The 13011-nt window shown below is 49.1% G+C and overlaps 1 protein-coding gene across 2 annotated transcripts in view; it reads right to left on the minus strand.

Moving 5' to 3' along the window:
• MAMDC2 (MAM domain containing 2) overlaps positions 1-10980 on the minus strand; it is a 141561-nt gene extending 130581 nt beyond the window's left edge. For both annotated transcript variants that reach the window (XM_059143456.1, XM_059143457.1), the window contains exons 1-2: positions 10687-10980; positions 10218-10331 (exon numbers count right to left, since the gene is read on the minus strand). In XM_059143456.1, the coding sequence (XP_058999439.1) occupies positions 10218-10331; positions 10687-10720 (148 nt within the window). In that variant the 5' untranslated portion in view covers positions 10721-10980. The remainder of the gene's footprint in view (positions 1-10217; positions 10332-10686) is intronic.
• Positions 10981-13011: the final 2031 nt, after the last annotated feature.

Below are 13011 nucleotides of genomic sequence, written 5' to 3' on the forward strand. Positions count from 1 at the left end.
TCGGAGGGACAGAGAAACTTTCTTAGCAACTGAGCTGTCCACTTTCAGCTGTTACACGAACAGGTCACCTTCATCCTGTCTCAAAAGATGCTTAATAGCATACTTGACAGACAAGAGGGCCCCCTGGCTCAAACTTGAACATGACATTGCTGGTAATTATTGATATGCTTCTTAAATGGGGGATGCTCTAAAAGCCTACGGTTTATGCTTTACAACTGCCTGAATTCCCCTTTAAATTCAGCACCCATATATATGCTATATATATATATGGAAAGCAAAGTAGTCCTAGTCCACAAGCCCAAAATTAAAAATGAATCATACTTCATGTCAATACTATGCATGTTTAGATAGGTTATCTCCAACATCATTTCTTTTTTATTAGACAAGAGTTAGTAGAGAACCATGTATATGTAGTTTGTTGACTTTTTATGTTGACAACAAAGATTAAAATCTGCAGAACTAACATATAACCTAGGATATATTTGGATTTCCCCCCCAGTTATTCCTAAGTATCAAATGTGAGTTCCAAAGGGTCTGTTCTTCAGTGTTGATTCTTTAAAAAAAACAAAACAAAACAAAAGATACGAATGTTTAACTCACATTGTCCTCATCAGAATTTGTGGAAAAGAGAAATAGTCTTCAGGGACAACAGTGTGATTTCAGATTCAGAATTTGTAATGGAAAGCCAAAGGGCTTCTGCAAAGCTTGTATTTTAAAATGGACTCATGCATGGTCCTAGCACCCGTCAAAAGAAAGTGCTCTAATCTATTATCCATTTTTAATAAAGTCATAGACATAGAAGAAACCTGTAGAAGCTTAAAAAAAAGAAATCTTCAGTTATAGTTTCAGACAAGATGGTCTTAGCCATAAAATATTAGTAAACAAAGAAGGTACTATCTCTGTGAAGTTAAAACATATTAAAGTCATCTTCATTATAAGCGTGGCCCCAAATAACACTTTGGTTCTCCTTGGCAGTGAAGCAAAAGTGTTTCAAATAAGGAATGGAAATTTTTCTTAGCACAGAGCTAAGTTCTCTATCACACCACCATACAGCAACACTGCCATTCTGTTAAGAGTCATAGAACAAGTACGTACCAACTGGCTCATCTGGCAGGGCAACTGGCTTTCAAAAACACATTTATCTGTGTACTCTTTCAATTCCTTCCCTGTAGGGATGGATGAATCCGAAGCTGAAGAGTACTCCTTAAGACGGCCAAAGTATTTTAGGTCAAGCTATAAATTTTTCCTGACGTCCTCTGCCAAGATTACGCAGAGGACTGAGAAGAGAATCCTTAAAATGGTTCCAAAAGTAAACTCTCATCTGCTATGGAAAAAAGAAGTTAAACCCCATCTCCTCATCTCTCTGCTTGATGCCTGTTTGATGCCAAAGGCTCACCACCACCAGGCAGGGGCACGAGAGGTAGCTGAGACCGGGACCCCCGGAGCTGGGATGCTGGGACATCGCCACTATTTGCACAGGTCTCTACTAGCTCTAGAAAAGCATGCATCTTGCAAGTCTGTCCTCCTTGACCTTGACCTCTGCATGTACAAAGGCACCATCTCTGATAGGAGGGAGACCATGGCCAAGAGAAGCTCAAGTCTTCAGAGCCAGGTAGGCTGGGCTCCATATCTTGATTCTCCAACTGGGTTGCCCTGGGCCTGTGACCCTAATTTCTCTGTACCTCACTCCTTCTCATCTGCAGACAATGTGGTTATAAAGGACAATATCCACCCTCAGGATTGTTGTGAAGGTCAGAGATAAGGCCAACAAACATCCTTGGCAGGCACCATGAACAGCTACCTGCAGATCACAGAGCCGGGCTATGTAGGGAGCTACCATGTAACTATTCCAATAGATTTCATGCCACACTGCTCACCAGGAACCACTCTTATAACACAAAGCGAATATGAGATGCTGTTAAAATTCCCTTATAACCAAAGATTCCCCTATCACTTATAAAAGGATTGCTTTTGTGTTTTTTTAATAAGTACATTCCAAGATGCATTAAAAGTCCCACAGATTCAGCCCAAGCTCCTACATCCTCTGCATTTACAGTAGAAAAAAACCCTTACACATTTTGAAGTTGACCTCAAGTGTTCTGAGCCATTGGGTGGAGGGCTCTTGGGTAGCATCGGTCTGTGAGATTTCCACCTTCTCAACATTTCTGAATTGTCCAAGTTGGAATTGGGTCTAACACAGGGCTAGTGAGGATTCTCCCCACCCTGCTTCTCTCCAGAAATGTCTTTCTTACTGGTCCTTTCCTCTCATTCCATAAGCAAACGCCAGTCTCCTCTTCTTAGAAAATAAAGCAAAACAAAACAAAACAAAAAACAAAAACCTTTCATCTCACATTCCTCAGTAGGTCTGGTTGAACTTCCGTCTAAGAAAGGGAGAACACCCAACTTTCTCTGCTGAGATTTCCCTGCTCTCAGCATTTCCCCTTCACACTTCTACCACGGTGTTCTGGTCCTGTCCTCCTCGGTCCATGGAAACTCCATGAATATGTTGATTTCAACAGACAAGTCTGCTACACACACCTCGGGGCTGCCCTGGGCCCCGTTGGTCACATGCTCCTTCTGAAACTCCCAACTGCTTCGGCCTTTGTGACGGTGAAGGTACTTCCCTGATTCTCTTCACCTGTGCCTGATTCCCCCTGTGCCTCCCCTTCCACCACCCCCTTCAGATGGCCAATCCTCACGGGGAGTTTAGGCCCCGCCCTCAGCCTGCTGTTGTTAACCACGTTGTACTTTCTCCTTGGGTCATCTTATTCCTGCTCAAGGTTTCAACCACTGTCTTCTCCCGCAGTCCTGCCCAGACTGGACCTGACCTTCCAATTCTGGCATCAGTGACCTCCACCTGGGTGTTTCCCATGCAACTCAGAATGGAACACATCTCCTGCCCTACTGTGATACCACTCTTGAAATCCCTCAACTGTAGGCACGGCCAAACAGCTGCCCAACTCGAAGCCAGGAGTCACTCTCCCTCTGACTCATCATTCCCAGCCTCCTCAATCATCAAGGCCTGTCAACTGAGTCTCCTTTCTGGTGTTTAATTTACTCCCTTTCATTCTTACTACCACTGTCCCACTTCAAGCCCTCATCGTCTCTCAGCTGGACCACTGGCCTGTCCCCTAATCAGGCTCCCCATTGCCAATCTTATTTCCCTCCAATCACTTCTCCTCACAGCCACGAGACTGGACAGCCGGCCGCATCAGTACTCACACTCCAGAGGACAGGCAGGTCCAGCAGGCCAGTAACGAAGTCACACAAATGGTTCCTCCAGAGGGTCTTGGACTACACTTTGTATCTCTTTATTCTTGTCCAAACAGAGCTCTCTAGACTTCCTGATGATTCAGAAAGCCAGTAACTTTCCAATAAATTCCTTTTTTGTTTAAAGAGCCAACCGAGCCTCTTTGCAGTGAAGATACTTGACGAATGTATAATTCCGTTTGCTCTCTACCATAATTATAGATTTGTGTTCCCTCCTATGGGTCTATGGCTGCCAAGGGCAGGGACCATGACCATGACCATGTATGTATTCCCAGTCCTCTATGTATGCCAACTACTAACATAATTCCTGATGGATTTTAGTTACTCAAATGTGCATTAGTAGAATGAATATCCTTAGATGAGTTTTCTGTAAAACGTATGATTCATTCATGATACTATGAAGTTATAGTACATTTTGTTTTATTGTCTTATTCTTAGCCTCAGAATCCCCTCCAAACACAAATAACATTCAGACAAAGTAGAGAAGACAAATATTCTGACAGATCTCACCAAATCAATCACAAGCTCAATCCTTTGGTTTTCTCATTAGCAAGAGCCATATGCAAGGGCCTTGTCTAAGAGCAGACGAATATCTCTACCTGCTTTTATCCATCTACTGCTGGTGGTTTACACTTGAGTTCCTTAGAAAAAAACAGCTTCCAAAAGCTAGCTCGAAGTCTGATAATCTTTTGCTAAAAATACTTTACAGACCAAGCAGCCTCCCTCCCAAGGTTGCATTGTGCTTGTTTGTGATGGTAGAGGATCAAGGACTCAGGTAGCCCTGATGAGCCAATGATCCAAGGGTGATTTGTTCCTTGGAATGTCCGAGATGGAACAGACCACCTGTGGGTCAGGCAAGCTGAGACACTGCTTCCCCATTATACTTGGAAATGACAACACTAGCTTCCGAAAGTCTTTGAAGTCCTATGGCAGGAAGGAGTATTAACACAGCCTCTTTTACTACAGGGGAAAATGTCAAAGGTTCTCTCTCTCCCCCCATCTCTCTCCTATCACTCTCAATAAGGGTTTTAGAGATTGATTAAATTCTAAGTGTTTGCTGATAGCACAAGCTATTTGTCAGGTATTGTGGGGAGGATGTGATCCCTGCTCTCAAAGACGTAACACCCTGGCCCAGTGAAGGCGTGGGGACCTGACAAGGAGTTGTTAACGAGGAGACACATGGTGGGGAGTGAAGAGGGCCAGGGGAAGGGAGATGTTCATCTGCCAGAGAAACTCAGGGAATGTTTCAAGAAAGAGCTGGACCTTCAGGCATGGGTAAGGGTAGGATTTCGATAGGCCCAGATGGAGCAGGGAATCAAAAGCAGAATACCGATGTGGAGAACAGTGCAGATAGAGCAAAAGCCCAGAAAGTAAATGGCATGATGATGAACAGCACATTGGGGATTCATGGGAGGAAAGAGCAGATTTATAATTTGGGGCAAATCACAAGAGGCTCTGAGTGCCGCACTAGGTAGTCTGCATTTTCTTGTGGGCAACTCATAATCAAAATTATTATCAAATTTTTTCTCCTAACACATGGTAACCACAGCTGACTTGCACAATTATGAGAAGGGAAGCATCCTAAAACTCCCTAGGTGCCTTGTGGGGGATGAGGGCAGGAGCAGGGTAGCCACGTCCTATTGCGTGACTCTAATTTGAGTAGGGAAAAACCCAGATGCAGTGTTGGCTTTGACAGGAAGGGGGTTGGCCAGACAGAGCCTCTGTCCAAAGAAATCAATCAAGGCATGGAGGAGTAGGCAGATATAACCAGCCCAGGGAGGTTAAATCCCAAGAGAACCCAAGAACCCAAACTGATTGATAGGAAGGCCAAGGGGTAGGGCCCAGCCCAAAAGCTTAGGGAATGGGAGATCCATTTGGCTAGGGGTCTTCTAAAGACTTGGTGCCACCCATCAGACAGATACTTATCTTTAAGGGGGCAGAATGAACCAGAAGCACACATGAAAATGGATAAGGGCTTTTTAATCATCCAATACTAGATACAGCAAACTCATCCATTCAACAAATATTTATTGAGCATCTACTATGTGCCAGGCCCTTTTCTATATGCTGAAGATTGCAGGCAGGTAGGATGCGGACACATCTGAAAGAGTGAGTCAATACGCAGTATGGTGTAAAACATCGTGGACTGTGGGTTTGATAGGGCCAAAGCATGTACCTCTGGAATTCGTTTTCTACCATATGTATGAAATATAATTAATTATCTGATAGAGACTTTCCAACATATTATAATTAATACAGCAAAGCCTCAGGGTCCAGGACCCATGGAGACAGGGATGTTAGGAGAGGGGCAGCAAAGCTGGAGCAAAAGCTAAGAGGAGAGCCAGACACAAGGCCCTGCCCCAGGCTGCACTGCCTTGGTTCATGACCATGACTGCCAGCCTGTCTGGGCCCCCATGTGCTCCTCCGTAAAATGAGGAGTTTGCACTGAACCACTTCCAAAGCCCAGTTCTAGGATCTAGTATCCCAGGGAGGGCCAGGGCAGAGCTAAACTGGGCTCAGGCTCAGCACATGAGAGCTCTGGTCAACCTGAAAGCGGGAGCCAGGACAGCCCCCAGGAATAGCCTGGGATACTACAGGAGTATCTTCAGCCATTCGCTGGGGTTGACATGCAAGGGTTGACATGACATCAACATGACCAGGTTAGTGCTGCTCTCCAGTCTCTATACAACACAGGGGTGTGTTTCTCCTTAGAGAGCACTGGGAGACCAATATGCAGAGGCAATGCAGGTCCAAGCTGGCCACGAGGGCAGGAACAGCCTGATGAACTTGTGACATCATGGTGGGATGCTAAGGCGATCGATCCCCCAGAGCCAGGAAAGGAGCTATAATTCACAAGTAGGGAAGACTGTTCCCCCTCTTCCAGGAAGGCCACTTGGGATCCCAGCCAGACTTTTGGCTCTATCTGAAATACCAGTTTCAAGACAGAGCACAGAACCAAAACTCAGGTGGCCAAGTAACCGAAAGTGTCTTCAAGAGAGAAGGAATGGGTTTGGATAAAGAAAGGGGGTTCAGAAAGTCATATGTATGTGATTTTAGCACTCTCCACCATGTCCCCCACTTCACCCCCTCATTGTGCCAAGCCTCATAGCCAGCCTTCCTGCCTTAGATAGCATCACTCGCTCCAAGGTACAAATACCATCCGGACTCTTCATTATTAGGCAATTTCTCAAACCTCAGCCCCCACCGTTGTACAAAAAACCACATTCTCTACCACAAGTGTTTTGAATGTCCTTGGTTCCTGCCTAGTCACCGGACACGTTTCTGTATTTATCTTCCTCTACCAGGTGGCTTTCGTGTGCCAAACTGCCAATTAAGGACTACCATCTGCATTGGGTTTTTACCTCCCTCCCTTCCTCGGTTCCTCCAACAGCTTCCATATAGAGTTAGGTTGAAGGTGCCAGGCCAAGGTGTCCAAAACTTAAAGAGAGGAGCCAAGTTGCCTGATGACTCATCTGATGGTGACTCTTCCACTATAAGGTCAACTTAATGGGCTCCAAGAGTTCTCAGCCCAAGGGCCTCTGCCCCCACAGCTGGCACTGGGGAAATGGAATCCACAGTCTTGATCTCACCTGAGGACTACTGCCCAAAGGGCTTCCCATAGTCTCTGAACTGTGAATGGACAAACAAGGGTTTTTCTGAGGGTGAATGAAAGAATAAAGAAGATTTTCATGGGATTCAATGGACCTCTTGTTTCCCGGATTTCATTCAAACCTAAAATTTAGAAGTGAATTCAAATTTGAGTCTAACATAATCTCACTTCCAATGACAAATCAGAGGAGATAAAATATTCAACTGGGCCACTGTTGGCAAATCTAGAAAGTAGAAGGGGCTGGGTTGCTGCTTCTGGTCACCTGTCACCCCCTGTTTCTGGGGGCACCCTCCACTCTGCTACACAGCCTAGGCAAACGCCACTGGTCGCAGCTCAGCCATCCTGTGCCCAGTGGAGATCAAGTGTATTTCAAGATGGCTGTAAGCTACAGACACTGGAATTGAAACTGGAGATTGAAAGAGACCTGATACTCTGCATAAGCCAAGAAGAGGACCTCAAATATAATTTGGGGCAGCTGAGGAGACCTTTCAAGAAGGGGACCTATGTAACTATCCCAGATTTGATTTTCCTGTGATGAAATTCTAATTTGCAGATCTGTTCCCCTACTTAAGTCCCTGCACTGGGCTGTAGCATTGTTCTCTCCACGAGCATGTTAACCTAACAGAGGAAGTGACATCTGTATTCCAATACTCGTGGGCAAAAGTCTCTGAAACCTACAACTTTCTACAGTGGATCCGACACACAGAGGAGGATGGAACCAGTTTCAGAAGGTCTCTGCAGCAAGGTGAGGGAAATGTGTAGAGAGGCTTGAGAACAGCTTGCCTCACTGCCTGCCGCCTGTGATGATTTTATCATCTTTAATTTACCAATGTGGAAATGGGTTTATAACGGAAATTCTTCGTGTTGGCCTCTCAGCACGCACCCAGAGCTGCTGGCACACACCACACTGCCCCTCTGGAGGGCACTTGCTTATGTCCAAGTTCTGGCCTTTGAAAAACACTGTATGAGAGGGACCAAGACCAACCCGGCCTCTTCTGCCTGGAGTGCTCAAAGAATGAATTAACTTTCCCCAGCCAAGCCAGTAGTCCTGATCCTGAGCCAGAAAGCAGTGGCCGTTAGAAGTTAGAAAGCAAGCAAAAAGGAAAGCAACAGTGCTCCCATTATAATATTAAGCCATAATCACCTTTTCCTACAATCATCTTCCTGTTTTCCCAGAAGGGGCACTGGTTAACTGCCACTCTGGGGCAGAGATGCAGCCCAGCGCTTCCTGGAAGTCTGGAAGTCTGGAAGGCAGGGAGCTCAGGCGGGCTGTGGCACGTCCCCTGACCCAGGAGCAGCCTGGGAGTGCCACCATGCTGGGGGGCAGGGGCTCAGAGACTAAAACTCCTGGATGAAGGGTGATGTTGATTTCCTTTCTTTAGGGCCAGGACCAGGGTGAGGCAGGAGAGGTGTGTAGGGAATAAGATTAAAGGAGGTTTTCACTCTCAGGGTCACCTAAGTGGCTCTTTGTTCCCAGTCCAGCCCTGCTCAGGTCCCCTAGCGCTGGGGGATGTGTGTGTGTGTGTGTGTGTGTGTGTGTGTGTGAATGTGTACTGTGGTCAGTGGTTCGCAAACATGGTCTCCAGACCAGCAGCAGCAGCCACAGGTTTGATAGGCACATTCTCAGGTCCTATCCCAGACCCACAGAATGTGACACTCCCAACAACCTGTGTCTTCAACTCGAACACCAGGTAACTCCCAAGTGGCTGGAGTCTGCCAAGCACAGGGCTGGAGAATAATGCTCTCTGAAGCCCGCCCCATGGCCCGCGGGGGGGGGGTCTCTCAAAATGCTTCACCCACAGCAGAAGCAGGGAAAGACTGGGGGTGGCAAGATGATAGGGACCTTCCTAAGGCCATCGGCAGGGTAGGGATCCCTCAGATAACAAATCAGGAACCGCTTTCCCCCCAGCGTTCCCCAAGAAAACTGTCCGTAGTAAAGACCTGGCAACTGTTGGCAATAAGGCTGCTACTGAGCTCGACCCTGCCCGTGGCTTCCCCTTAGCCAGGCAGCCCCCGAGCCAGGGGCTGAGTGCCACTGTGTGTCAGGGGCCAGACATTCAGACATTCTGAGACTGTGATGCCCTCCTTTGTAAATGGGGCTACCGTCACCCACGTGTGAAGGGCCGAGAAGCTAGTGCACACGCAGCCCGACACAAGTGTGGGGCAGAGCAGACTGGTAAGAGGTCCTCCACGCTGAGCAGGGGCTCTGGGCTCCGCCCTCCTCCAGGGAGCCCGCTGGGATGCCTTGGGGACTGAGGACAACTCAGAAGGGAAGGAGGTTAGCCAAGCTCCTTTAAGCTACAGCGTTTTTTATTTATTTATTTATTTATTTATTTTTTTTTAAAAGATTTTATTTATTTATTTGACAGAGATCACAAGTAGGCATAGAGGCACAGAGGCAGGCAGAGAGAGAGAGGAGGAAGCAGGCTCCCTGCCAAGCAGAGAGCCCGATGCGGGACTCGATCCCAGGACCCTGAGATCATGACCTGAGCCGAAGGCAGCGGCTTAACCCACTGAGCCACCCAGGCGCCCCAAGGCTATTCCCCAGCCCAAATGGCCTGGGGCACGAAGCTTCTAAAAACACAAAGTGAGGGAAAGGAAAGAAGGGGCTCCCTGGACTTGCTGTTGGGCGCTGAGAACTGCTTGTTTTTTACCATATAATGAAGGGTAAGAAGAAACATCTAAAGACCCACATTTAAGTTGTCACCAGAACCCAAACAGTATGCAGTGGTGAGACAGTGACCCACACCCGCCAGCCCAGTGACCTTGGGCGCACAGTCATGGACTTGGTTTCCGCTTTTGCCAAGTGCTGGATGACAGATACACCGGCAGCAAGAGGATGCAGTCACACTTAGCACACTTAGGCGTGACATAAACACAAGGGCTTAGCACTCAGGTCGTTCTCAGAACTTCGAACCCCTTCTGCAGTGTGGGGTGAAGACTAGCCTCCATGGGACTTGCCCAGCTCCTGAAGACTCTACTGAGTAAGAAGAGGGGCTGATGACAGGCCCTCTGCACGCAGCTGGTGGGTGACAATCAGTGCTGCGTCCCCTTTCTCCCGGACTTTAGGAAGTGCTGGGGGTGGGGGAGGGCAGACATTCTCAGAGCTTCTCCGCCCCGCCCCCGCAGGTCAGGTAAACAAAGGACGCCCTGCCCCCCCCCCCAAGTCCTCCCCGGCCATGTGTGCAGCGCAGTTGAGGGTTGGAAGGAGGATCCATGACTCACGCTTTTCCTCCGGAGGGGATTTAACTCCAAGATAACATTGCCCTTGAGAAAAGGCCAACCAGCAAGGAGGAAAGTTCACCTCCGAGGCCCCTGGGCCCGGGAGCCCCCTTACCTTCCTCGTTTAAAATCCAGGGCAGGAACGCGTATACCGAGTCAAAGCCACAGGTGTTTTCTTCAAAGGCGCAGGACCCGGCGGGCAGGTCCAGAGCACCAGCAAGCTGCAGGGCTGCGGGCACAAGACGAATTTCAGTTCGGGATAGGGCTGGGAGCATCTGCACCAACTCGGGGCGCCCGGGGCGGGGGAAGGGGGAGGGGGCCCTAGGTTAAAGTGAGAGGCGTGCACGCGGGAATGGCTGGAGAAGGAGGCATTACTACCCCCTTCCTCTCCCCAGCGCTGCCAATGCACAGCCCTACGACCACCCCCATTGCCACCCCAGGCTCAGGAAGGGGGTACGGCTATCGAAAAGTTCCCGGAGGCGCCCTCGGATGGCCCGGCCCAGGACAGGGAGCCCCGGGCAAGGGGGCTGCGGGAGCGGGTCACGAGGGCGCCCCCCGGGGGTCCCCCTGGTCCTTGCACTTACCTTGCATCGCTAAGAGGACGGCGCTTAGCAGCATGGTCGCGCTTCAGGGAAGAAGGACGCCGGGAAAGGGGTGCAAGCTGCCAGCCCGCTGGGACCCGCGGCTCCAGTGAACTGGAGAGGGAGGGAGAAGGAGAGAGGGAGGGAGGGAGAAGTCGAGAGGCTGAGCGTGCACTTGGAGCTGCCCAACTTTGCGGAGCGGCTCGGGAAGCTGCGCGGAAAGCTGGGGGTGCTTGACTGGAGCGCGGGCTGCGGGTCAGAGAGCGTCCCGAGTGAAGCCGGCTCGGCGCACAGCTGGGCGGGAAGGAGACAATTGCACACTTTTTGAAAAACCAGCAAGGACTGGCCAGGAGAAGAGAGGTCGGGATGCAGCGCCTCGGCTCAGGGTTTTAAAGCTTGGGACCAGACCCCTTGCAGACACTTGGAGGGGGCAGGCCTTTGAGCAGCCCCTCCGATGGGCCGGGACTGGAGGCGCCCCGCCCCGCCCATCGGCGGTGGGAACCAGCTTATTTCTGGGGACAGCTTCCCCGCATCTGGCACACCAGTACTGAAGGGCTGGCCCTAATTTTAACTTCTCCGCAGAATGGAAAAGGGTGGAATTCTCCTAGGAAAACCTAGAAGAGAACTTGGAAACTGGTGACATAAGCTTTATATCTCAGGAGTGGCGCGTTCATGGCCCAGTAATGCTAAGCCTGGAGGACCCCCCCCCCCCTTTCTTTTAAGCAGTGGAATGTCTGGCATGCCTGGTGCTCAGCATTCCCTCTGTCCGGTAAAATGGGGGCATTCCTCCTCTCCAAAGAGCCATGATAAATTAGTAGTTTTCTAAATTGTCATGTGGGGGAGGGGGTGGTGATGTCAGGTAGGAGGTTACTGTGAGTGCTTTGAGCACTAAGGGGGTCTTTAAAAATATTCTCTGACAAGAAAGGAAGTGAGGGTGAATTTTTTTTTTTTTTCCTTAATGGTCTTTACGATTTTGTGCAGGGATATTTTTCCTAGGGCAGTGGTTCTCAAACTTGAGGGAGCTTCAGAACCCCCTGGAGGATCCCATCATCAGCGTTTCTGATTTGGTAGAAGTGGGTTGGGTCCCAGAGATTCTGCACACTCTTGTCAGGTTTCCAGATGCTGATGCTACTAGTCTGGGACCATGCTTTGAGGAGACCTGGTCTATCGAACTCCTCTTCAACCATCAAAGCCCTGTTCACATGCCTTCACTTGGTTACCAGCCTCTCCTGGCTTTCCTTGGCCTTCAATGGCAGTTCCTTCTCCATATCCTGTGCTGTTTCTTTTTGTCTATCTGCCCCCCGAACACTGGAGTGCCTCCAAACTCTGTCTTTTTAGCTCTTCTCCCCTCCATAATTCCATCCGGCTTCATAGTTTATAACACCAACTATATAGACTGATAAATCCCAAATTAATCTTTCTAGCCCAGACTGCTCACTGACTCCAAACTCTTCTCCCTCATGGCCACCTCAACATTTGCATTTGGATGTTTAATAGCTACCTCACACTTCACAGGTCCCAACATGAACACTTTCGAGTCTTCCCTGAGCCTGCCTCCTCTTGTGTTTTTATCTCAGTAAAAGGAAGCTTTCTCCCCCACTTGCTTCAAGTTGTCCTTGACTTCTTTCTCTCAAGACATTACAAAACTCCATCCATTTAGGATTCCAAACACAGCAGATGCTGAGCACACTCCTTGCCCGTGGCGACCGCCCTCATCTAAATGGCCATCGTTAGCTGGGGAGGCTACAGGAGCCTCTAAGGGCAGTGTCCCCGACTCTCCTGCCTTGTCGACCTGTGCCCCATTCCTAACACAGCCATCAGGGGCATCGTTTTAAGACAGAAATCGGGGCATGTGGCATGTCATTCCTTGGCTCCCGACTTGCAACAGCTTCCCAAATCAGCAAATCAAAACCCAGTCTTCATGGGCACCCAGGTGGCTCCGTTGGTTAAGCGTCTGATTCTTGATTTTGGCTCAGGTCACGGTCTCAAGGTTGTGAGACGGAGCCCTGTGTTGGGTCCCATGCTCAGCATGGAGTCTGCTTAAGATTTTCTCTTCCGTCGCCCCTGCCTCCTGGTTGCCTGTGCTCTCTCTCGCTCTCTATCTCTGAAACAAACAAACTGGTCTTCACAAAGACCTACTAGGTCCTACAAGACCTGCCTCACCCCCTCGTCTCTCATCTGTCCTGCTTACAGGCTCAGTCACATTGCCCTCTTGGCTAGTCTGCAGACACAAGGTACCCATCCTCCCAGAATTTGCACTGGCTGTTCCTTCAGCTTGAAATGCTCTTCCCTGGAGATCCACATGACTCACATCCATCCTGCCTTCAG

Source organism: Mustela lutreola, chromosome 12 (genome assembly GCF_030435805.1).
Source record: "Mustela lutreola isolate mMusLut2 chromosome 12, mMusLut2.pri, whole genome shotgun sequence".
Lineage (NCBI taxonomy): Eukaryota > Metazoa > Chordata > Mammalia > Carnivora > Mustelidae > Mustela > Mustela lutreola.